We start from the raw sequence: 25,755 nt of genomic DNA, 5'->3' as shown, positions 1-25,755 counted from the left end.
AAGAGGTAAATGAAAAACTTATATGTTCAAAGGCTCAGGCAAGATTTTGACATGCCAAAAGTAGCTGAGAAAATTTATCATCTAAAATTAAATTTTAAATTTTCCAGAAAAAAATGTATACCAAACGAAAATGAAATAGGAAAATTCTACCACCTTTTTATTGCTATGCATTATTCTGAAGTGAAAAATATGACAGTAAAGAGAAAACAATACTTTGTGTACTGTGGACTTTACTGTATGATGTAGTACAGATAGACAGTAAAAAATAGATGATTATTTAACATTCCAGGGATTTAAAAAGTGCCTTGAACTGACATAAATTTAGCAAGGTAATTGAAGAGCGTGATGGTGATAATGCCAGGGTAAAGATGTATATATTCAGAATAGGGTGGTCAAGGCAAGCTCATGTGATTACCTGCCTTTTGTCAACTAAGACCAAGATTTGTGGGTCTCAACAAGGGAACATTTTGCCCCATGGAGTACAGTTGGCAGTCTAGACACATTATTGTTTGTCAAAACCATGAGAATGGGAGATGGGCATTTCTACTAACGTCTGATGTGTAGAGATCAAAATTGCTGTTGGGCTGTCTTTAACACCAGAGACAAGTCCGTATAACAATGATCTGTCTTAAAGAAAATGTCAGTAGTGCCAGGGTTGGCAAACTCTGATCAATATGAACAATGTTTGAATCTATCTGCAGGGAGAAAGTTCTGGGTAGATGAAACAGCGAGGACAAATAGGATGTGCTGAGTGTATACAAAGGAAATCAAATGGCCCAGTGGATAAAGAAAGAAAATAAGAGAATACTAGAAATAAAATAGGAAGGATCATTTTACAGGAGTTATGATATTTTGTCTGGAGTGAAATGAGAAAATACTTCTGTATTTGTGGCACTGTTTAACAGAATAACTCTGAATATCTTTTTGAGCAATTAGAGTGTATTCTGAAATATTAAACGTAAACTGTAATAATCTAGAAAAGAGATTATGGTAGTTTGAAGCAGGTGAGTAGTAGTGTATGGTTAGAAAAAGTCTGCTTATGGATACAATTTTAATTGTTGATAGAAATGTTAAAATGGTACATCCACTTTGAATAATGTTCTAGATGGTTAGCATAAATTAAACATACACTTAACATAAATTCCAACAATTTCATTCTTAGCCATCTATCCAGAAGAAATGTGTTCTCAAAAGCTTTGTGCTATAATGTTCACAGCAGCTGTGAAAATAACAGCCAAAATCCTGAAATAACCCAATTGTGCATTAATAAAAAGATGGGTAATTGTGATATATACATACAATTAAATCTTCCTCAGCAATAAAAAGGAAGGATCTACCGATTCACAGAACATCATTGAAGAATTGCAAATATATTTTGCTGAATTGACATTTTTTACTAAAAAGAGATTTTCAAAATTGTTAGATCTTATAGAGAAATAGAGTAATCAATAAGTATAGTTGGAGACTTCACCACCCTTCCCTCAGCACTGTTGGAAAGTCGGCAGAAAATCACTAAGTCTGAAGATTCCTTGAAAACAGCACTATTAAGCAATTTGACCTAATTGGCATCCATAAAAACATTTCATCCAAAAACCACAGAGTATATATTTTTCTTAAGTGTACATGAAACATTCTACAAGATGTACCACATTCTGGGTCATAAAACAAACCTTACTTAACAAATTCAAAATAATAGAAATAATACAGTGCACTTTTTTGGGATGAACTAGGATTAAACTGCAAATCAGTAAGAGGGAGATATAAAGAAAGTCATTATATTTAGGAATTAAAAATACATTTATGAATAATCCATAGATCAAGAAGCTTGTAGAAAATGTTTAAAAATTAAATAAAATATATCATATTAAAATTAGTGAGATTCAGTTAAAACAGTGTTTCTAGGAAATGTAAATACTGGAGATGTGCATTAAAAATATAAAATCAATAATTTACATTCCCATATTAGGAAGTTAGAGTAAAAAGAGCAAATATAGCCCAAATCAAGGTGAGTGAGGGAAGAAAAAAAAACTAGAAGAGAAATCAAGTAAACTGAAAAGTAATAATAAAAAAATCAACAAAAGTAAAAGGTAATTTTCTGAAAAGAACAATAAAACTGATAAACCTCTATCCAGGCTATCCAGATTCTTTAAGAATATCTCTGGAGGAATTGTCTGCAAAGACATGTCAAGTACAGCTGGAAAGAAAAAAATGGGTTACGATAATCTGGAGACAAAAGAACACATTTTCCAATAGCTACTGTTCTCACCTCAACTATTCAAACAAGACTGGCCAACTTTAGAATGACTAAACTTGCAAAACAACAATAATACACAAACAATGTTTTGGTGTGGGGATGGTGACATAGGAGTCCTAATTGAAAAGAAGATAGGAAAGGTAGGGAATAGACATAAATGAGGGAGAACAGAATGCTAATTGGATCCGTCTGTGTTTCTATGTTTTATTGCCAACTGTACAGGGAAAGCATGTCTTTGCTCAAATACTCTCTCTCAAACTAGCCCTCCATAGTTCACTTACACTAGACTTCTATCTTTGGGAGAATCCCTACACTCACTTTGAGCAAAGTGTGCCATTCTTTATGGGAAGGTCAATAGGTTGTCTCGAGGTTCTTTATCCCTCAAAGGTCCAAATATAATCTACCCTCCTTGAATGTCTCACTCTGTGCAACTAAAGCCAATTATTTATACTTGCCTGTCCAAAAATGTCCTGGAAAGCAGCTTCACCTGAGAACTTGTGGTGTGTGACCTGCTGCCTGGAAATTCACACAATAAAACTCAATACCCACTGCTTATGTTTCCTCCATCTGGTTGCCTCAAATGTCATGAAATTAATATACACTTATTCTTCTTTCCAAATCTTACTAGAGAGCAGAATCTTGTGAAGGAACACAGAAAGATGACAAGGCATAGAGAAAAAGATTAAAAAGGATCAGCTATTGATGAAAAGGGGAGATTTTTACCCAAAATATTTCAACTCCTCTCCCACATACATGGCATATTATCTTTCACATCCATTCTGTAGTTTTTAGCCTCCTCATTGTCATGTTTCCCCTGAATTTTCTCTGAGAAGCAATTATTCAACTTGTCAAATTAAACATCTGAAGAGTGCCAATTGCAAATAATATTTTTATATCATTTTTAAACATATGAGAAGTAATAATTACATATTAAGATATAAAAATTATAATAAAATTTGTCACTTGGAGAGGTAAAAACACTGACATTATACATAAGGCATGTGAAGGTTATTATCTCCATTAATCTTTCATTTCTAAGCAGGCTTAGTTTTTCCTACTTTCTAGTACTCATACCTCTTAGTGAGGACTTGTCCCATCAAGCTACCTTATATCCAAATCATTTGTGAAATTTTTTACACTCTGCCATCTCTGAAACTGTAATAAACTGTAACAAATGGAATGCATTCTGTCCCTAAACAACGATAGCTTGTCATATACCTGGTTTTCATAGAATATTTATTTGATTTCAAAAGATGTTTCCCAACACTTATGTTTCATTATATTTTCTTTTTAACAGTAATTCAAAACACCTTGGGGTTGTTATTTTTTCTGTTCCTTTTTTAGAGGCTATGGAATCAGTACAGTCAATAAATATTAAAATATGTTAGACTATCACATTGGTTTATTTTTAATGATGCCTCTTTGAGTAAAAAGATGGGGATAATCTGTTGCTTGCCTGTGAGAAGACTCTGAATTAGTGTCAGTCCTGACCTTCCTATTTGATAGCAACCTTATCACAGAACACTGGGCAAAAATGTTCTTGTGTACATTTCAAAGGGAATATTTTAAGAAATAATAATATAAGTTATGAGTATTATCATCTAACGTTTTCCTTACTTTGCTAGTCAGAACCGTAATAAACTGAAATTTTGGTTTGATATTTAAGAATAGCACATTAATCCTCCTCATGCTCACTAACTACACAAACAAGAATTCAGAGATGCTGGGTACTTCAGGCCAACCAATGTCATCAAGGAAAAAGAATAAAACAAATAAATTGGGGAGAGGGTAGTAAAAACAGAAACAATTTTTTTTAAAAAAGAGTGTCATTTGTGAAAGAGAAAGTGGATCACCCAGAAACAACTCTGCTTCTAACCAGAGCCCTAAATCATCCCTACTATGTTTCTCAATCTAAACCCTGCAGAGCAGAAGGTGTTCAATGAAAAATATTGCCAATCAAGAAATCAATACCCACAAAAATTCGGTTTTTAAAATTAACAGAACATACAAACATTTCCACACACAAAAACGCTGAGGGAGATTATCATCACCAGAAATACTTTACAACAAGTGCTAAAGAATCTTCTTCAAATTGAAAGTAAAAGACACTAAACAACAACGTGAGTACGTATGAGAGTATTAAACTTATTTTATATGGTTAGATTAAAGACAAAGATATAATACTTTAGTACTGTAATGGTGGTATGCAAGTATGTCTTAATTCTAGTGTAAACGTTAAAAGACAAAAGTTTTAAGAAAGCTATAAGAATAAAAATTTTAATTGAGACATAATATAAACAAATGTAAATTGTAACATCTATATTATAAAGTGTGCAAGTACGGAAATAAAAGTGTAGATGTGATTGATGTTAAGATGTTAACTTAAACACATTATTGTACCAATAAAAGGATTTATGTAAGCTTTATGGTGATCACACACACACACATACACATAAATACCTATAGATTATACTTTAAATGTGTGTGGATTAAAATCCCCAATCCAAAGCTTCAGAGTAGCTGAATGGATTAAAACAAAACAGAACAAAAAAACCAGAACTCTACTACATGCTGTCTACAAAAGACTAAGTTTAGATTTAGGGACATAATCACTCTGAAAGTGAAAACACAGAAAAGGTTCTTCCGTCCAAACAGCAAATTATAGCGATCAAGTACGGCTATACTTCACCAGACAAAATAGTCTCTAAACCAAAAATGATTAGAAGAGACAAAGAAAGATAACATACACAGATATAAAATAATCAATTCATCAAAAAGACATAACAATTATAAATACATACGCACCCAACATCAGAGCATCTATATACATTTAAGACATTAATACAACTGATGGGAGAAACGGAACAATACAACAACAGTAGGGCATTTCAGTACTCTAATTTTTTTTACTTTTTTTTTATTGAGTTATAGTCAGTTTACAATGTTGTGTCAAATTCCAGTGTAGAGCACAATTTTTCAGTTATACACAAACATACATATATTCATTGTCGTGTTCTTTTTCGCTGTGAGCTACCACAAGATCTTGTATGTATTTCCCTATGCTATACAGTATGAACTTGTTTATCTATCTTACATATATTAGTTAGTACCTGTAAATCTCAAACTCCCAGTTTATCCCTTTCCACCCCTAGTAACCATAAGTTTGTTTTCTATGTCTGTGAGTCTGTTTCTGTTTTGTAAGTAAGTTAGTTTGTCTTTTTTTTTTTTTAGATTTGTATATTTTTGATAATAATCTTTTATCACGTATATCTTTGGCAAACATTTTTCTCCCAGTCTGCCTTTTATTCTCATTCTCTTGACATTGTCTTTCACAGAGCAGATTTAACTTTACTGAGGTCCAGTTTATTATTTTTATTTTATGCATTGTGCATTTGGGGTACTAAAGAGGCGTTGCTGTACGCAATGTCATCCCTACTTTCTCTTCCATTATATTCTAGGAGTTAAGTTTTGAGTTTTGCATTTAGGTCTATGATCCATTTTTGAGTTAGGTTATATGAAGGGTGCAATGTCTATTAATATTCTTTTTTTGCAAGTGGATTTTGACCTGTTTCAGCACCATTTGTTGAAAGCACTGTCTTTGCACCCTTGCTCTTTTGTCAAAATTGAATATATTCATGTGAGTCTGTTTCAGGGCTCTTTATTATTTTTAAGAGACTATTCAGATAATTCAATATCAAATAAACAGTCATATAAGCAAGTGTTGTTATAAATATAATTATTTATTTTTAGCCTAAAGCCTCAAATATTTTTATTCAAAACTTGGGATTTGAGTTTAGAGTGAATTCATTTGGACTAGTATGGATGAATGATTTTCTATAGACAGCTCTGGTCCTGTAGGCAGAAGACAGGAAGTGTGGTGGAAACACACTCAAGCAGGTCATTCCAAACATGATGAATCTTGCCCTGGGGATGTAAACACCAAAAACCATTTACACCTTGCATTACATGAATAGTTAAAGAAGTTTCCACAAGGTTCTAAGACCTTGCCTTGTAGTGGCTACTTTCTCTCTCAGGAATTGATTATCAACTCTGATGGAAAGGCTTTGTGTTAGAAGCCGGTATTCTGGAGAGATACGTCTGAGAAATATCCACTTTTTGAATGAGGAATTTTATTCCCTACACTTGGAACCTAAAAATGTGAGAGCCCCCTTTTTCTAGCTGAACCTGTGTTTCAAAGAAACCTGAATGTCACGTGAATAGCAAGGTGGTATAATTCCATTCCAGGGAGGGGCATGTGACACTGTTTCCCTGTTGACTCATGCCAGAGAAAGAGCTTCTATTTTCTTATCAGTATTAAAACTTTTCTGGAAAATGGCTATTGATTGCATAAGAATCAGAGCAGTGAGGGCATACAATTAATGATACCCATTTTAAAGTATTTAACTCCAAAACTATCTGTCAGAGGGCCATAGAAGCAGACAAAAGCTCTAGATAAGCTTCCAATTACTTATCTCTGGGACTCTAGGTCTGGTTTGTATGGAATGCTAGGCAGCATTAAAAAGGTGTAGAAATATAAACAAACACAAGGACAGATCCAGTTGTTCCGTGTTTTAGTCTCTTGGTATTGGTTATTTTCCTTTTAGTTATTTTAGGAGCTATGTACTGGTAAATTATTGTGGTTTTAATATGCATTCCCTGATGACTAATAATGTTGAACATATTTAAATTTTTATGATGTCATTGGTCGTTGTATGCCTTCTTTTTCTGTTCGGGTCCTTCACACAATCTAAAAATAGGGGTTCTGGGTTTCTTATTACTAAGCTAGTCTCTACATATTTTAGATACAGTTGTTTTGCCATATGTATGCTTTATATATAATAAATATACAAATAGATATAAATAATTATATATTAGTGTATAAACTTTATATTTGTAAAAAATTATATGTAAAATATACAACACTGTGTGTATATAAACTTTTATATATAAATAGATAAAAATTTCACCTAGTTTTTGGATTGTCTTTTCAATTTTAAAATGGTGAAATCCAATGAGAAGATATAACATTTTGACAAGATCCAATTTTTAATTTTTTTCTTAAAGTTCTTACTAATTGTGTCATATCTAATAAATACTGATCTACCTCCAATTCAAAAAAATTATTCTAGAATTGTCATAGTTTTATCATAGAGGTCTCTGACTCATTTTGAGTTAATTTTTTTAATAGCATGTGGTAATGGTTGAGGTTCATATTTTTTCTCTTATGCATATCCAATTGATGTAGCATAAGTTGTTAAAAAGTCTATTTACCCAATTAAGTATCTTGACATCTTTTTAAAAAATTTATATATTTATGTTTATTTCTGCTTTGTCTATTATTTTTAATGATCTATAGGTTTATCCTTATGTCAACAACACAGAATTGATGAGAGCTTTATAGTAGAGCTTTATAGTAAGTTTTGAATTTAGATAAAGTACTCAAATTGTTTTTTTCTTTTTAGAGAAATTTGCTATTCCAGGTTTCTTTAAATTTTTGTATTTCTGTATAAATTTTAGAATGGGATTATAAATTTTATCAATCATCCTATTTAATTTTTATTGGACTTACATTGAAATTAAAAAGTAAACATTGCAAAAAAATTGAATATTTTAACCCATCAGTATGGTATTTCTCTCCATTTATTTATGTATTAAATTTTTCTCTGAAATGTTTTCTGGTTTTGATATACAGTTTAAATGCTTTACAAATCTATAGTTTTAAATATATATATTTAAATTTACCTCTGAAATTTTGTTTTTAGGCAATATTTTACATAGCATGTTGTTTCTAATTTCAACTTTAGAGATTTCTATTACAAAAATGAAATTACTTCTTGTATTAAAATTATATCCTGTGAACTTGCTAAATTAACTGCATAGGTAGGTCTATTAGATTTTTTGTAGAGCACTTAAGATTTTCTACCTATACAATCATGCTACTGCACATAAATATATTTTTGCAATTTTGCTTCCTCCTTTCTAATCTGTATGGATTTTGTTTCTTTTTCTTACTTTATTGCAATGGTTAGAACCTAGGGTACAATGCAGAAATGGGAGTGGACAGTCTTTACTGGTTCTAAACCTAGAGAGTATTCCCTTTTAAGAATAATAGCTGTAGGTTTTACACAGATGCTGTATATCAGGTTGAGTAATTTCCTTTATATTCTTCATTTGCTGAAATATTTTTAAAGTATTATGTATCTAAATTAAAAGTAGCTAATTTTATGCATTTATTGGAATGATTCTGTGATTCTTCTCTGTATTTTGTTAATATAGTGAATTATATTGATTAGATTTTGAATGTTAAATGAATCTTTTATTCCTGAGATGAACTCCACTTGGTCATGATAAATTCTTATTAGATTCATTGGGCCTGCAGTTATTTTTGACAGAAATTTTAACTCCAAATTTCATTTCTTTAACTGACGTAGGATAATTGTGATTTTCTATTTTTCTTCTGTCAGATTTTATAATATTTTTATAAAAAATTGTTTTTTAAGTTGTTAAATTTATTGGCTTTAATTTGATCATAATACTTTCTCCTGTCCTGTTGATATCTGTAGAATCTGTATTTCTGTATATTACTTCATTCTTGATTTAAGCAATTTGTCTCTATTTTTCTGTCTTGTTCTCATCTTCTTTACTTTCTCCTTCTTCCCCTCCTTATTATTCTGAGATAATAGTTTTATTGATCTCTCCAAAAATCAGCTTTCTGTTTCATCTTTTAAATTTTTTTTTCTTTTTCTATTTTATTGATTTTTTTTCTCATCCTTAATTCCTGTGTTTTGGTTATTTTATACTTAATTTTCTTTTTTTCCTAGGTTGATAAATCAAAACATTTGATAATTGATTTTTAGACATTGTTTCATTTTAGACTATATTTATATATATCTAAATTTCCATTAAAGACTTTTATTGCTTCCCAGAGTCATGTGGCAAGAAGACATAGTCAAACACTATAAGGAGAGCATAGTAAGAGACTATTTCTAGATGTAGACTTCTGTAGGAAAACCACAACTTGTGCAATGCACTAGAACTAGTGAGAGCTGAATATTTTAGAGTACAGTGGGTGTCTAGAGTGGAAATGAGCCATTATTAGAGGAAAAATTATTATAAAATAAAGAAAACTTAAGAGAGACACTACATGGACCCATGAAGATCATCTGATATGAAATAGGAACTAGGGACTACAATTTATTCAGTCTGTTCCCTTAGACTCTGCTAACACTCCTCTTCCTCTCTCATCCAAGGTGTGAAAAGGGACAAAACTAGATAATACCTAGTGACACAAATTGGTGTACATGGCATCTAAGTTTCAAGTGCGTGTAATTAAATACTGAGACATAATTTTCAAACTTCTATCCTAATGGTAATGATGTGATGTTTATAAGGAAAATATGAATGTTCTTCTGATTCCCTCTTACCATATTTATATAGCTGGATAATAAAGATTTCAAATTTACTAAATATGTATTATGTACCATGGTAAATAAACATCAGCAACTTCAGTCTTGGGGGAGAAAGAGAAAAACAAACATCCATGATATTTCATCAGTGCTATAACTTTACAAAAGTATTGAATCATTCCTGTGATAACCCTCAAGAGATTAAATTAGAGGAATAAGCCTCAAACCTGTCTTATAGATCTCTTTAACATTACTGGCTTTATTCCTATAATTATAACCACACACACAGGCTGCTGTAGAATGCCTGTGGGTTTTTTTTTCCCCTCATACTCCTGTTGTGCTTTTAATTCAAGTTATCCCCAGCAATGCTTTCCTAAAAGGTTCTTTTGGATGAACAATTCATGGGAGAGTCAGAAGTATTCCACATCTATTTGCTGCTTCAAAGCACAGTCTCAGGAAAACAAAAGGAAACACCCTGAAGGATCTCTTGATGTTTCAAAGAAATGTAAAACCTTGCAGAAGTGGGCACTATGATCAGTTATATGTATGTACGCATGTATATATATATTTAAATCAGTATAAAAGAATTTAGAGTTTTGAACACTTTTACATAATTTTTGATCTTAGTTGAAATTTTTAAATTCAAGTTCTTCTAGATTAATTTTCTTGGTGGTTATTTTCAAAAGAGGAAATTCAGAGAAATCCATATGATAATTTGAGGGCACACTGAGGGTTTTAAGTCTTTTTTTTTTCTGTATTTGTGAGAAGACATTTCAGCAAATGAAAATACTATGAGATTCCAAATCATACATAAATTGTTTAGATGTATAATTCCCCTTAGTACTTGTATAAACTTGAATTCTAGCTTCCTTATTTGTAAAATGGGGATGATAATATAATAATACATACCTTATCAGGTCATGGTAAAGATGAAATCATTGGTAAATGAAATTTTTTTAGTATTGTGCATAGAACATATAATTAGTACATAGTATCTCAACATTTAACTCAAAATATGAAAAATAATGCCACAAATTTTAATTTTACAATGTTTCCTTTCTTATAAATATTTAAAGAAAAAGGAAAACCTAAAAAATCACCCTTGATGGGTTCTTACACTATCCATGTACTGTCATGACCTTAGTTATAAATCACTTTTTCTAATATGCTTTTTTAATCGCTTTTTCCTTTCAAACTGTAGTTGACATACTTTTGCAAACAAAGCCTTGTAGAGATTTTTCTTAAGTAATTTAAAGTTTGAAGGAGGGAATTTTGGAAGAAACTCTTTAACTAAAAGGTATGTGAAAAGGTGGACTCAATATCTTTCCTTCACTCCAAAAACCCTGTGTATCTAAACACAGATACGGGGGAGTGTGTGTGTGTGTGTTTATGTGTGGAGAGAAAGAGAAAGACAGAGAGAGAGAGAAAGATACAGGGAGGGAGAAAGAAAGAAAGAAGTCACAAGGAGTTTTTATGGATTAAAAGAAGATCAGAAAAAAAAGGACTTGCTTTGAAGGCATCTTTTTCCATGAGAAGGTATTTTCCAAAGTGATTTTCAGTCATTGTAACTAGTGCAGTACTGGTCCAGATGGTCAGAGATGCTGAGGCTTGTGCCAATGTTTAAGAAACATTCTAAACCAGGAATTACATATTCTACAGTTTTGATTCTTTAGTTTTTCTACTGTTTTGTATTATCATCATAATGAAAAGCTATCTTTAAATTTGTTTACATCATTTGCTCAGAGTCTTCCATATAAACATAGACTAGGTTTGGATATTCTTAATTTATATATAAAGAAGCACGTTGCTTTGCTCTGTTTGGTACATAGAACAAACATACCAATTCCCATATTTCTTCCTTAAACTTATGTAAGTCTGATATGAGTTCTTCAACCAGTGTCCGTGTGGCAGAACACAAAATTTAAAGGTAAAAATCAATAACTCAGGAACATGTTGGTGTCTATTTTCTTATAAAACAGTTGGTTTTTCTTCAGAAATATTTGTTGGAGTACCATTCTGTGTAGTTGACAAGTTAGAATCATAAATTCCTTATACTGGATATTCTTTGCATGAATTTCATTATTTTTGCTCTTGATATAAAGCAAATAGACCCATCATTATTAATTTCACTTGCCAGTTGAAGAAGGTAGCTCAGAGAGGATGCTCTGCTCAGTGCTCACAACAAAAAGCCAAAAGGACTGGTGAGACTGGATGCTCATCTTCCTGGTCATTAGATGAGGGATCTGTCCAATACACCATATTGTTCCTTAGTGGTACTATTAAAAAAAATTCATTGAAATTTACCATCTTTTAGGCAAGCTGTGATTTTGCTGTGGAGGGTATTTGGTCATGGGTAAAAGGTGATGCTCTCAACATATTCACTCTCTGCTCCTAGGTACACTACATCAAAATGGCAGCACTGTTTTAACCGAGTGTTTACATAAGTAGGTCATTCTTTAATCACATGGATTTCGTCAACAGTCAACGGAAACCTACTAACTCTCTAACATGTTTGTAACATATCAACAGGACCCTCTAAAAGATGTCTTTAGAGTAATTGGGGGAAAAAGTGAAGTTTTTATATAAAATAATCTGTCTTCCTGTATTCAGATGCCCAGTGTTGTGCTTAAGTTCTCTGTTTCCGGTCCCTTCATGTTCTGAATCTTGACCACACATGCCAAGAAGGAGAGTCACAGAAACTACTTTCAACTAATTCAGGTATACTTTGCTATGATTAAAGCATTTTTTAAATTTCAAGAATAAATATTTAGTTCCACTGAATGTATGGAATGTTCATGTGTGATTGGGACTTACACATGAATTATACCCCCGTGGAGAAGGGAGAGACTTGCTTAGTGTTACACAGGTAGCTAGAGGCAGGGATGGAGAGTGACATATCTTTTATAGAGATGGACAAGAGCTGGAATATCATTTCTTCAGTGAATGATGTTGCATAATTCTGAAGAGCATGAAATCTGTTATTGGTCAGGTTCATCTTAGATTGGTATTTAATATCTTAATGATTTAGTGTAATTAACTGAACCCTCCTATTTCTCATTTTCCAGTATGTAAAATGAGTATCAGAATAGGAGCTACTGGGTTGTTATGAGTTAATGCCTGCAAAATGTTTACAAATGTTCCCAACATAAAATATGCTTTCATTAAATATCATTTGAAATATGATGCCCTTAATCTTAAAACATAGGTTAACTCTGTAATAAATCTTCTATGACCTACATTATTTTCAATGTATAAATCTCTCCAAATCTTAAAAAACTTCCATTAAAGATGTATTATGTTCAGTATCATTTCAGATGAACTGAGTGTCTGTTGTGTACTCTGAACTCACCTCAACCTCATGGAAAATCAGAACAATGTCACGGAATTTGTTTTCGTGGGGCTGTGGGAAAATAAGAAAATAGAGCTACTGTTCTTTTTCTTGTTCCTGCTCTGTTACCTGGCCATCTTAATGGGGAATTCCATCATCTTCCTCACCATCACCTGCAGCCATCTAATCCGACAACCAATGTACTACTTCCTCTGCCATCTTTCCCTCATGGACCTCTGCTACACCTCCGCCGTGGTCCCCAGGCTAATCAGGGACTTAGCTGCAGCGAGAAAAAACATTTCCTATAACAACTGTATGACCCAGCTCTTCACCGCCCACTTGCTGGCAGGTGTGGAAATCTGCATCTTGGTGTCCATGGCCTTTGACCGCTACGTGGCCATCGTCAAGCCCCTGCACTACGTGGCCATCATGAGCCGGCAGAGGTGTAACATGCTGGTGGTCCTGGCCTGGGCTGTGGGGTTTTGGCATTCTGTTGCTCTTCTTCTCATGGTACTCAGTTTACCCTTCTGTGGTCCTAATCAGATAGACCACTACCTATGTGATGTGAAGCCTCTTTTGAAACTGGTGTGCAAAGACATTCACGTCGTGAGTATCTTAGTGATAGCAAATTCGGGGATGGTGGTGGTTGTCATTTTTCTCGTGCTGGTGGTTTCTTACATACTCATATTATGTAATCTCAGAACCCGCTCCTCCGCAGGGCGACGGAAAGCCCTCTCAACCTGTAGTTCTCACATCATGGTGGTGGCTTTATTCTTCGTTCCCTGCATCTATACCCATGTTCTTCGTGCGGGCGCTGAGAACAGGGATAAGGGGGTCTCTGTGTTTTACACTGTGATCGCCCCCATGCTGAATCCTCTCATCTGCACCCTCCGAAACATGGAGATGAACGTCGCCATGCGGAAGGTATGGTCTCAAGTGGCACATTCAGATTTGAAGCAAATAAAGTGATTTTTCAGTCCATGTCCTTAGGACACTTATCATTTGAGATGTTACAGAAAGCATGTAAGCTTTCTTTGAGGAGTGGGACTAAATGACCTCTGACATTATGTGAGCCAAAGAAGCAAATTACTGTGTCTCAGATGGTAATCTGCGCTCTAAAAGGTCCAGCTAGTTCTAGATGTGAGCACTTGGATTTGAGGAATGCAAAAAATATATCCTTCTAAAGCATATATCTGATCATATTATAGATCTCTCCAAAAATTGCTATGGAACACTGTTCTCTTCAGGAAAAAAAATCCAACCTTCTCACTTGTCCATCAGAATTTTCTGAAACTAGTTCGAGTTATAATTAGCTCATCTCAGAAGTCACCACATTGAAAGAAAGTATGGTGTTACAATGATAAGCTATGGAATCAAGGACACCTGGGTGACTGCTGACTTTGTAAGTTTTTATGTCATTGTCTTGGCAATTAGCTTTAACTACATTAGTTTCCATTTTAAAAACATCTATGAAATAAGATAATATACATCATAAAATGTAATATTGAGTGGGCTAACACTTGTGAGTGTTTTGCAAGGGGCACGGCTACCAGATACTCATGTTAGGTTCTTTTCTTCTTTCTTTACCTTTCTTCCCTTGATTCCCTTTGATTGGATGCTTTCATCCAGCTACATTGGACTCCCCTACATCCTCTAAACATACCCTAAAATCTGTCAGCTCTCTGAGTATTTTCTTCTGTCGCCTCTGACTAGGATGCCCCCACCCCTATGCTTTAGGGTCCATGTCTTACGTGTAATTCAAACTTCAGAGGTGATCTTATTCAGGATTATTTTGCAGATCCAGCAACAGGCCAGAAGTATTTTCGATTCTTTCCCTGTTCTCGTTATTGCTTTTCAGCTGTGCACTTAACTGTACATCACATAACCCTATGCTCTGTGCTAGTGTTTCTTCTTGTGAACTGTGTTTTACCTGTTTGACTGAGGCAAAGATTGTATGTCACATCTTTGTTTGTATCTCTCTGTTTTCTAGCAATATGTCTGGCACAAATTAAGATGCAATTAAACAGTTACAAAAGTAAATTAAAAGATGCTATATTCTCTTTTGTATTTGACAATATATATTGTTATCACATATCTAAAACTTATCCTTATTATCAATCATTCATTAATACTTTTTTTTCTTTTTGGTAGGAATATTTAAGTTCTACTCTCCTAGCGAACTCCAGTTATACTATACGGTGTTATATCCTATAGTCACCATGTTGAACCTTAGATCCTCAGACAGTGTTCATCTTAAAGCTGAAAGTTTACAATCTTTTACCAACTTTCCCTGACTTCCTACATCCTCATTGCCTGAAACCTCTTTTCTACTTTCTATGAGTTTGAACTTTTAAAATTATTTTTTTAGACTCCACACATAAATGATTCCATGTAGTGGTTGCTTTTCTCTGCCTGACATTTCACTTAGTGTAATGTCCTCAAGGTCCACCCACGTTGTCATAAATGGCATGGATTCCTTCTTTGGGAATGAATTGGCTGACTATTATTCCACTGTGCATTTATACCACATCTATGTCCATTCATCCACTGAAGGACACTTAGGTTGTTTCCATATCCTGGCTATTTTAAATAGAAGAGTATGAAGGTTCCTTAAAAATAGAGTTACCATATGATCTGGCAATCTCACATCTGGACATATATCCAGAAGGAAAACTAATTTGCAAAGATACATGCACTCCAATGTTCATAGCAGGACCATTTACAATAAACAAGATGTGGAAACAACCTAAATGTCCATCAACAAATGACTGGATAAAGAAGTTGTGGCATAAATAAATAAATAAATAAATAAATAAATAAATAAATAAATAAAAAAAACTACTCAGCCATAAAAAAGAAAGAAATAATGCCATTTGCAGCAATATGGATGGACCTAGAGATGATTATAGTAAGTGAAATAAGTCAGACAAAGACAAATGTCATATGATGTCACTTGTATGTGGAATCTAAAAGAAATGATACAAGTGAACTTATTTACAAATCAGAAATAGACTCAGAGACATAGAAATGATTAGAAGCCAATCCTGTAAATAAATTCATATAATCCATGACATAAAAAGTATTAGAAAGGGAGTCTAAAAAAAGGGGGTAAATAGAACAAAATCAATTCTCAGCAGAACAATTCCAGATGACCTGTGACAAACTCATGAATTGGGGTTGTAAATGGGGTGCTAGCATACATCTCTAACAAGTGTCCTGGTGTGTGTGTGTGTGTTTGTGTGTGTGTGAGTGATGGGTAGAGATAGGACCAGCGAGGTCCTTCTGTGTATTGACACATGTGAGCTCAAGTGAAGTAAGATCACCATCAGGCTAAATCATGTTGAAATGAACCACCAGCAAAACACTGGGTTCTGATATCCTTCATTCTTAAGAGATAGAATCTCTCATCTCCTCAAGTTTGCTTAACTTTCAAAGCATGGAAGTAATTCTAAACTGATTTAAAAAAATCTGTTTCATTCACAAAAGGCACACAATTATTATTCTGCTTAGTAGCTGTCTGAGCTAGTCATTTAACTTCTAGAGGCTCATGTTCTTATCAGCACAATAGAGGAAATTCCACTTCTGTCAAAATATGCATTATTGTGGGATGAAATTGTGTAATAAATTTGAAGCACTATGCAATTTCTCAATAAATAGTTGTTATTACAATTATTTTGTGCCATATAAGATAACATAAAAATTGATTTCCTGAAGTCTTACATGTTTGATGGAATCTTTTAATATATGGATTTGAGTCTGAGAGAAGGAATTGATGACCTGAACTTAAGGGTGTGCATTTTGGGCTGAGTGTATATGACCTGCAGAAATGAAGTGGCATAGGAGAAAAACAAAATGGTAAAAAAAAGTTATGTTATACATTATTTGATGATTTTCTCTGGTATTTTTATTATATTCTCAATGATAAATCATTTCTGCTTTGAAATGTGTATGAAGAACAGAATGTCTGTCATTTTACCTTTTCTCCTTCCTCCATTTCCTCAACCATCAATTCCAGGAAGGTTAGTCCCTGCCGAAAATGAACCTATTCCTGTCTTAATATTGAAGGTCACTGATTCCATTGCTCAGTCTACACACAGACAGATGCCATCTACCCCAGAAGGCCACTCTAGATAAGGACCCATATTTGGGCTGTAGCTGCTTGCCTTTGGTTCTCTTTGTCTTTCCTCATCTCAGGTTTTCTCAAACACTAACTTACATTGTTCCATGCTACTTTATTTTTCCTCCTTTCCTGTGAAAGCAAGCTGATGGTCGGGCAGGCAGACTTTCCTGAACTCTGTCTGACTAGCGCATCGTTGGGCCCCCAGAGAAACAGTGCCTGAGCCAGGAGAACACAGAACGAGAAGTAAAGTTATAGGCAGACCATGCCCACAGTTCCAGGGATGTGACCTTGGACAGCAGCTCAGAGGCTTTTGGTGAAGCTCTGCTCAGAAGTGCCACTGGGAATATAATTTCTTAGAATATCCAAAGACCTATTAATTCTTGCGTTATCATATAAGACATTCTCTGCTCTTCTGAGCCAAATTTCTTCTTAGGCATAGGCATAAAGTAATGGCTCCCAGGAATGAAAAATGTATGTTTGCTTTTGTGAGAATTTCAAAACCTTTTTCTTTTAAATTTATTTATTTTATAGTCTGAAGACCCACGGGTTCAAACCCATGATTTATGTTCCAGTCCCCATGCAGATGTATACGATTTTCTAAGACATGTTGAGATTTTCAAAATAATTTATACAATTGACCTAAATATGTTTGAATAACTGGTTTGTAAATCTGCATTTTATTTCAGATTTAAGTACTGAGGAAGGGTCAGCAAAGTAAGTATCTCAGGTGGGAGTTCTTCCTAATTCAGCCTAAAATTAATCTTGAAGCCACTAGGATCTGTTGGTCAATGAATTAGTAAAGTAACCATGTCACTTGTTTTGGAGAATATTTTTCTGTACTTTAGGGTGGTTGAACATCACTTAAATTTATTCTGTTTGGTTTAATTATTAAGTATATTTTCTCCTGCAGCCTAAGATCATTTGATTACTATAAAATTATTTAGTTACCTTTAGTTTTAATCATATATTATTCACAAGCAGAATTCCAGTTGAGAACAAGAACAGTTCTATTAAAATTATAAAATCTTCAAGTTGCAGTGAATTACATTGAGTTCTGTTTTGGTGCTTCTATATTTTCCTCCATATTCTTTTTAAGAAATGGCCCATTTATGCTTGCATATATCCAATGACAAGTGATTTCCTGACTTTCAAAACCCTTACCATCCTAAAATAAACTAGATTTATCTGATTCAATTAAGGTAAGTTTACAGCAGAGCATACTCTGATACTCCTAGGAGAAAATTTGAACTTATCACAAAAATACTACTTTGAGAAAAATTATTCTTATTATTTTGCTAGCACAACCAAAATAAAATGCAGAATTTTTGTGCAACACTACCAAAAAGTAAAAGTAATAATTTAAATATATTTTTGTAGGGCAAAAAAAAATTCAACTTAATAATAATCAGTATTGAGTAATACTCTAGACAAACGACCTCATGGAGTATTTTATTTTGTTTTACTAACATGTTGTCAAAATTGACACTTTCTGATCCTCCTTGTAAATCTATGTTGTGATATTTTTGTTTTATTTTCTTTATTTCTTCATTGGACTTGGTTATATACATGTGCATGACCATTTCAGAAACTACTCATTCAAAAAATGCACAAAGGAAAAGTAGACTAATATGTGCAATTTAGAGCTGTGTTATGACACTTGGTATTTCAAATTATTTCTTGTCTTACTCATTATATTTCTAAATTACATAGTAGTAGATCAAACCTATAAATGTGGACAACGAGGCTTTAAGAGGTTAGCAACAAGCTCAATGTTCACAAATAGTATGGAAGGGGAGGAAGTTAGCCCTGTTTCCTGAGCTTATTGTTAAAAATATTTGATGTATAGAACAAGAACACATTTAATGAAAATGATGAAAAAATGTTTGGATAGTGTCTGTGCTTGAACGAGGTGACTGATTTCTAATAGAACATTCGCATAATTGCTTAGATTTGAAATTCTACACCTTCATTCTGTGGAACTACAATTAAAGTGAAATAAGACAAAAATCAGGGCACATTTCACTTAATGTCAAACCTTTGACTATTAGAAATATCTAAGTAACTGTTTTTCTTAATATATTCGGATGGTTAATGCTACAGAAACACAATTTGAATCAGAACAGTTTACCATTCAATTTATTATACTTGTTTATTATCCCTGTTTCTACCTCTTTCTCTGCTGCCACTCTTCCTGTCACTTATAAAGCAGATGCATAATATTTCTTCCTTTGTGATTTCAATTATTTGACAAATTGAGATAACTGAGAAAACATGATCAAGAATATATTATTGTTTTAATGGCAGTAATTCTTTCATCTGATTGTAATACATGTTCTTTTCACTTCTGCTAATAGCTTGGGTTATAAGAGTATTTTCCCTCAGAATTTGGGATGGGATTTTTAAGACCTATCATGGATTGAACATCTATGATTTCCTAGAGAAAGTGCCAGGATCTTACCTTAAGGAATGCACATTTTGCTAAAACTGATGGAAAACATCAAAATGGTTTAGAATACAGAATCCTGGACCACATATTTATACTAACTTCAAGATACAGCCCCATAATTATTCATATTATGACACCCCATGACACCCCATCTTGCTCTGCTCTCCAGCATGGAAAGCAGCCCCAGACTGAGTGGAAATCAGAACATCTGTCCTCCAATATTCACAGTGTGTTATTTTTTCATGCTAGGGAATTACTTAGATTATCTTGACCTGAATCTCTTCTATAGGAAATTGGTGGTTTGGATGTATTAAGTGATACCCAGGTTAAGTTGTTTACCATCCTACTTATCGAATGGTTGTCTTTAAATCGATTTGTTTTAGGTAAATTAATCTATCAGTAAGGTAAATAGTATGCTCTCTCCTAAATGAAGAATCAGCATTAACTGTAACAAGGTAAGGAAGTAACTGATCAGTGAAACAAAAATCTACTTAACTCTATTTAGATCCTGCTAACTGCTGGACACTGTTAGCCTGATCGTGATTGTTGCTTTGTTAAAAACAAAAAGAAAATTAGACATTAGGAAGCATTGTAACAATGCTGAATTCATAATGGGAACAAATTGAGCTTTTATTTTTTTCTTCCTGGTGAAATTAGAGTTGAATAATAACTTAAAATAGAGTTGGTTTCTCATAGTACTGAGCATTTTAAATGCTGTACCAATTTCCTATTTACCATCTAAAATGATCTTAAAGAAACAAGTTTTGAATTTGTGAATTGCTATAAATGATGGCTTCCAAGTACCTTCACTACAAAGGCATTCTGTATTTTATAGTCGTTTTGAGTGCCTAGGTGTGGTGCCTACATCTGGTCAGATTGAGGTTGAGAGGGTACTGTAGGGTTTACATCCCCACTCGGTGTCTTTGAATCCCTCAACACTTTATAGAATAGTTTTCGGAAAGCACTCTATATTTTACAGGCTATTTCCTTCTGTATAAGTAATGTATCAAGATTGTACTAAAGATGAAAAACTTGAATCCTTCATCCATTCATTACTGCAACAGTCACTGAGTGCTGACAATAAGTCTGCCTTAGAGCTAAATTCGGTATCATCTTCTTTTATTGATTTTTATTGCTTAGCTTGTGTATAAAACACATAAAATCCTAGGAAAAGTTATGAAATATGGACAATTCAAATACGATTGGGCAATTTATTTTTATCTTGCATGTATCATTTGCCATCAGAAATTTACATTGATTCTACACGCAAGTTTTTCTTTAGCTGTAAAATTTAGATAGAAGAAATGAATGAAGTTGCTGATTATATTTCACAAATTCACTTTGTTGAAATTCTATATTTTGGTACATCATTTTCAATCCTTCTCTGTTTTTAATGTCCCTGAAACTATTTTAGTTTCAAATGTCCAATTTGTATTGTTTGTTCACATGGTAAGGAAGATGATCCTTTAAACAAATGAAACAATTGAAGCTGATGTATTTTTAATACATTTGCATTCCTGAGGATATACTCCCAAATAAAATAGAGAACTTGTCAAGATCATCCTGGAAGAAGTGCGCTTGACTTTATGGATAAGGCACATGCATTTAAAAATGTGCAAATTTTGAAATTACATATATTATACTTTTATTGTCCTCTAAATAATATAATTAGCAATGATAATTTTTTAAAAAATCAAACTAACATTTAAATATTCTATAATCATTGACAATAATGTTGAAAATTACTTCATTTTTCCCATGACAGAATTATTAAACCATAGATTTGTAAAATAAGAGGGGAAAAAAACTTGAATCTATGCATAAGGAATAGTGAATATTACTATTCAATGAATGTCATATAATTTTTGATAAACTTGATATTATTATCCTGCTGCTATTTTTAAATACAGATTCATGATTTTTTTCTTTTCAGATATTTACGCCATCTGTTTATAATAAGGGCCAGTATGAACTAGATGGAGAGCCAGAGCAATGTCTCAGAATTCATTCTTCTGGGACTCTCTAGTGACCAGAACGTACAAACATTTTGCTTTGTGCTCTTCTTACTCTGTTATGTTGCCCTGTTGGTAGGAAACCTTCTGATTCTCATCTCCATTCGATGCAGTCCTCTTTTTCACCAACCAATGTACTATTTCCTCAGCCACTTATCCTCCATGGACATCTGCTATACCTCCAGCGTTACGCCCAAGTTAATTGCTGATTTGCTGGTGGGAAGGAAAACCATTTCCTATGGTAACTGCATGTTACAGGTCTTTTGCATGCACTTCTTTGGAATAATTGAAGTCTTAATTCTTACAGTCATGGCCTTTGATCGCTGCGTTGCCATCTGCAGGCCTCTCCACTACATGATCATCATGAACAGGATGAGGTGCAATCTTCTAGCCTCAGCTGCTTGGGCTGGTGGAGCTGTTCACTCCTTTCCTCTATTTTCTATGGTAATCCAGCTGCCCTTCTGTGGTGCTAATGAAATAGACCACTATTTTTGTGATATTTTTCCTTTGCTAAAAATTGCTTGTACTGATACCTCCATCCCTGGTGTCATTATGCTTGTCAGTTCAGGAATGGTGGCCTTAGTGACATTTGCAGTTTTATTTTGTTCTTATGTCATTATATTATTCACTTTAAGAAATCACTCAGCTGAAGGAAGGCGCAAAGCCCTCTCTACCTGTGGGTCTCATGTCACTGTGATCATTTTATTTTTTGCTCCTTCAATATTTGCCTACCTTAGGCCTCCCACCACTTTCCCTGAGGATAAAGTACTCGCACTGTTTTACACCATCATTGCACCTATGTTCAATCCCTTAATCTACACACTGAGGAATTCAGAAATGAAAAATGCCATGAGAAAAGTCTGGTTTCAAACATCTTTATAAAAAAGAAAGGATGGGGGCAGCTAAATGTGGAATCAAAGAGCTAGACTGTATCTCACAGATTAATTGTTCCCTTGTTATCATTCCATAAATGACAGACATAAGGACTTAGTAACTATGAATGAAATACTTATTGAACCATACATAGAATAAGCTTGACATTTAGTTAAATCTGTGGGGTTTTGAGATAGTGTGAGGAGTGACACATGCATAAAAGCATCTGAGTTACAGCATTTAAAGCAATGCTAAAGAAGCAATGAATTTTGATGTAAAAGAGAAAAATTTAATAATAATTTATTCAAAAATCAGGTTTAATGACAAGACTACAGGATGTTTTACATGATGAAACTTTCTGTATTACAAAGGAGTATATCCACAATTTTAATACCGAGTTTTAATTTATGATAGGATCTTCACCTAAATTACCTCAAGAAATAAGTTACATGACAAAAAATTGGTATAATAGAATTTGATTTAAATTAATTCTTTGGTGTTAACTCCCTTGACTTCCTATCAGAGGGAAAAATGAAAATATAGAATGAAATCAGTTACTCAAAGATTGAAAACATATTCACTTCCCTTCTGCCCAGTGGTCAGAACTATTTTTTAATTAGTAAAGGAACTGAACCATAAAATGCAATAAATTAGTAAGAAAATCACAAGTTACTGGATTCAGAACCTTTCCTGTCATATGAGAAAAACATAGACAAAAAAGAAATAAGGGATCAAACAAACTACAATAAAAAAATACTGTGACACAATTCTTGAAAATGAGTGGCAATAGTGAATTATCTATGTGACTGTCATGGAGAGGAGACATCTGAGAAACCTGAAAATTGTTTTATAAAATGTATTTAGTTGAATCTACAGTAGGATGCAAAATAAAAATGATCTATTAGAAAACAGAGCAAACACCATAAGACAAAAGAGAATGAGTAATGGGATTATATGAACAGGGTAAGTGAAATACACAAACACTTCTAGCTATGTAAATGCAATACACAAATTACAACCGTTAAAAAATAATTTACACGGAGGATAAGGAGCGGAAAATTAATGAGGGAGATCTAATTAAATAGAATTTTCATAGCAGAGAATAATTGGACAAGTTGCTATTTTGGCAAGCTACTCATGAAACAAAAAATATTACCAGATTGTAAATTCTCTTCTGAAGAAAACATCACAGGGCATTTGGTAAAGTTTAAATGGTTGATTTTGAAAATGTCAAGTTTTATTACCAAGTTGTTTTTCATCATTTAAGAAAGAAAAATAAAACCTTCCGATTTAAATGGGCACATGGATTGAAGAACCCATATGTCTTTCCTAAAAAAAAAAAAAAAAAAATGAAGAGATGAATCAAAGTAACGGAATCAAGATGGGGCCAGTTGGTGTTAAAAGGGATTGATGCTTTATGCTTCCATCATCAAAGAAAAAGAGCCATGTGTTTCAGAGTAACTAGGAGTTCCATCTTTACCCTTTATCTAATGTTTTATTTTTACCCAATTTGCTCAGGTTAACTTTCTATGGTCCTAATTAGATAGTTCACTACTTATGAGGTATGAAGCCTTTTTTGAACCTACGTGCAAAGATATTTATGTTGTTAATATGTTAGTGATTGCTAATTCTAGGGATGGTGACGGTTGTCATTATTCTTGTCCTAGAAGTTTCTTAAACTCATATAATACAATCTTAGAACACAGTCCTCTATAGGAGGACGCAGAGTTCTCTCAATTTGTAGCACACATACACACCCTACGCTTACAGGATGCTATGTGATAATTATGCCAATAAAACTGAATGAACAACAGTTCAAGAAAATTAAATGGCACATTCAGAATTTAAGTAAATAAAGTGATATTTTTGTACTTTCGATCCTGTGTCGCCAGGGCATTTATCATTTGAGGTGTTAGAGGAAGCATATACGCTTTCTCTGGGGAGTTGGACCAAATAACTTCGGACGTCGTATGAGCCAAAGAAGCAAGTTACTGTGATTCAGATTGCCGCCTGCACTGTCGTGTCCGACTAGTTCCAGGTGTGATCTCTTGGATTCAAGAAATGTAAGAAACGCTCTCCTCAAGCACACTGCTGATATGTCACTTCCCCCACCCCCGCCAATAAATTTGTATGGAATACTGTTTACCTTGTAATAAAATCCAATCTTCTTGTTTATCCAAAATATTGGTCCAAGTCTAATTTACTAACGTCAGAAGTCACTACATGGGAAGACAGTATGGAGTTACAGTGATAGGCTTTGGGGTCAGGGAGACCTGGGTGACAGCTACCTCTGCAAGATTTATCTCCTGGTTTTGGCAATTTGCTTTACTTACAGGTCTCCACTTAAAAAATATCCATGAAATGGTTTAATGTTATAGTTTATGAAGATGCAATACTACTTCGGCTAATATGTGTGAATTTTTAGCACGGCGTGTGGCCACCAGCATTTCTCATTAGGTGCTTTTCCTCTTTCCCTGTCTCTTTCCCTTTACTTGCCTTTGCTAGATGCTTTTGTCCAGCTACACTGGACCCCCGACATTCTCTAAATATATTCTAAAATCTTTCACCTCAGTGAGTGTTTTTTCTTTTGTCTCTGCTTAGGATCCCCCACCCTGCTTGCTGTAGGGTCCACATCTTACATATAATTCAGGGATTATCTTGTTCAGGAAGATGTTGCAGATCCATCAGCAGAGTAGAAATATGTCTGACTCCTTCCTTGTTCCTTCTTTGCCATTCAGCTGTGCATTTAATCTACTTCAAATAACCTGGTGCCTTCATAACTTCTTATGAACTGAGTTTTTTTCTAATATGATTGTGACAGACGATTATGTGCCATGTCTTTATTTTCTTTTTCTCTCTTATTTTTCTAGCAGTAAATTTGGCACAAGTTAAGATACTGAATTAAATACAAAGATTCTATTTTTTCTCTTTCTTTGACTGCATACCTTGTTCTCACATATCTAGAACTCTTCCTTATGTCATTAACAGTCATGCATTAATAATAATAAAAAGGAATGTCAGAATGGCTAAAAATGTAAAATATTCTCATGTTCCATTCATGGAATGAACGGAATTCAGCAGGCTCTCAACCCCCCTATGTCTTTACTTATTTAATGCATTAAAGAGGCACTACTATTTTTTTAACCCAATTTTAGCGTTTCAATTCATTTGTTTATTTATTTTTTTATTGAAGTATAGTCAGTTACAATCTGTCCCTTTCTGGTGTGCAACACAATGTCCCAGTCATGCATATACATACATATATTCATTTTAATATTCCTTTTCATTAAAGGTTATTACAAAATATTGAACATAG

General features: G+C 33.6%; 2 protein-coding genes across 3 annotated transcripts in view; both read left to right on the top strand.

Moving 5' to 3' along the window:
- Positions 1-25,755, top strand: part of LOC105076732 (olfactory receptor 1165-like) — a 161,071-nt gene that overhangs the window by 53,737 nt on the left and 81,579 nt on the right. The gene's annotated exons all lie outside the window — the stretch shown is intronic.
- On the top strand, positions 17,509-24,965 carry LOC105076739 (olfactory receptor 4P4). The gene is made up of 2 exons (XM_010965001.3): positions 17,509-22,010; positions 24,332-24,965. The coding sequence occupies exons 1-2, from the start codon at positions 21,531-21,533 to the stop codon at positions 24,353-24,355; spliced, it is 504 nt and encodes a 167-aa protein (XP_010963303.2). The 5' UTR covers positions 17,509-21,530; the 3' UTR covers positions 24,356-24,965.

This window comes from Camelus bactrianus, chromosome 10, assembly GCF_048773025.1.
Source record: "Camelus bactrianus isolate YW-2024 breed Bactrian camel chromosome 10, ASM4877302v1, whole genome shotgun sequence".
NCBI lineage: Eukaryota > Metazoa > Chordata > Mammalia > Artiodactyla > Camelidae > Camelus > Camelus bactrianus.
This window is presented reverse-complemented; position numbering and strand designations above follow the sequence as displayed.

Excerpts from the sequence above, each read along its gene's own strand:
- LOC105076739 (XM_010965001.3), top strand. The coding sequence starts at position 21,531 with ATGGAGAGCCAGAGCAATGTCTCAGAATTCATTCTTCTGGGACTCTCT. Across the intron at positions 22,011-24,331 it reads CCTTTCCTCTATTTTCTATG|GGCATTTATCATTTGAGGTG; the intron begins GTAATCCAGCTG and ends CTGTGTCGCCAG.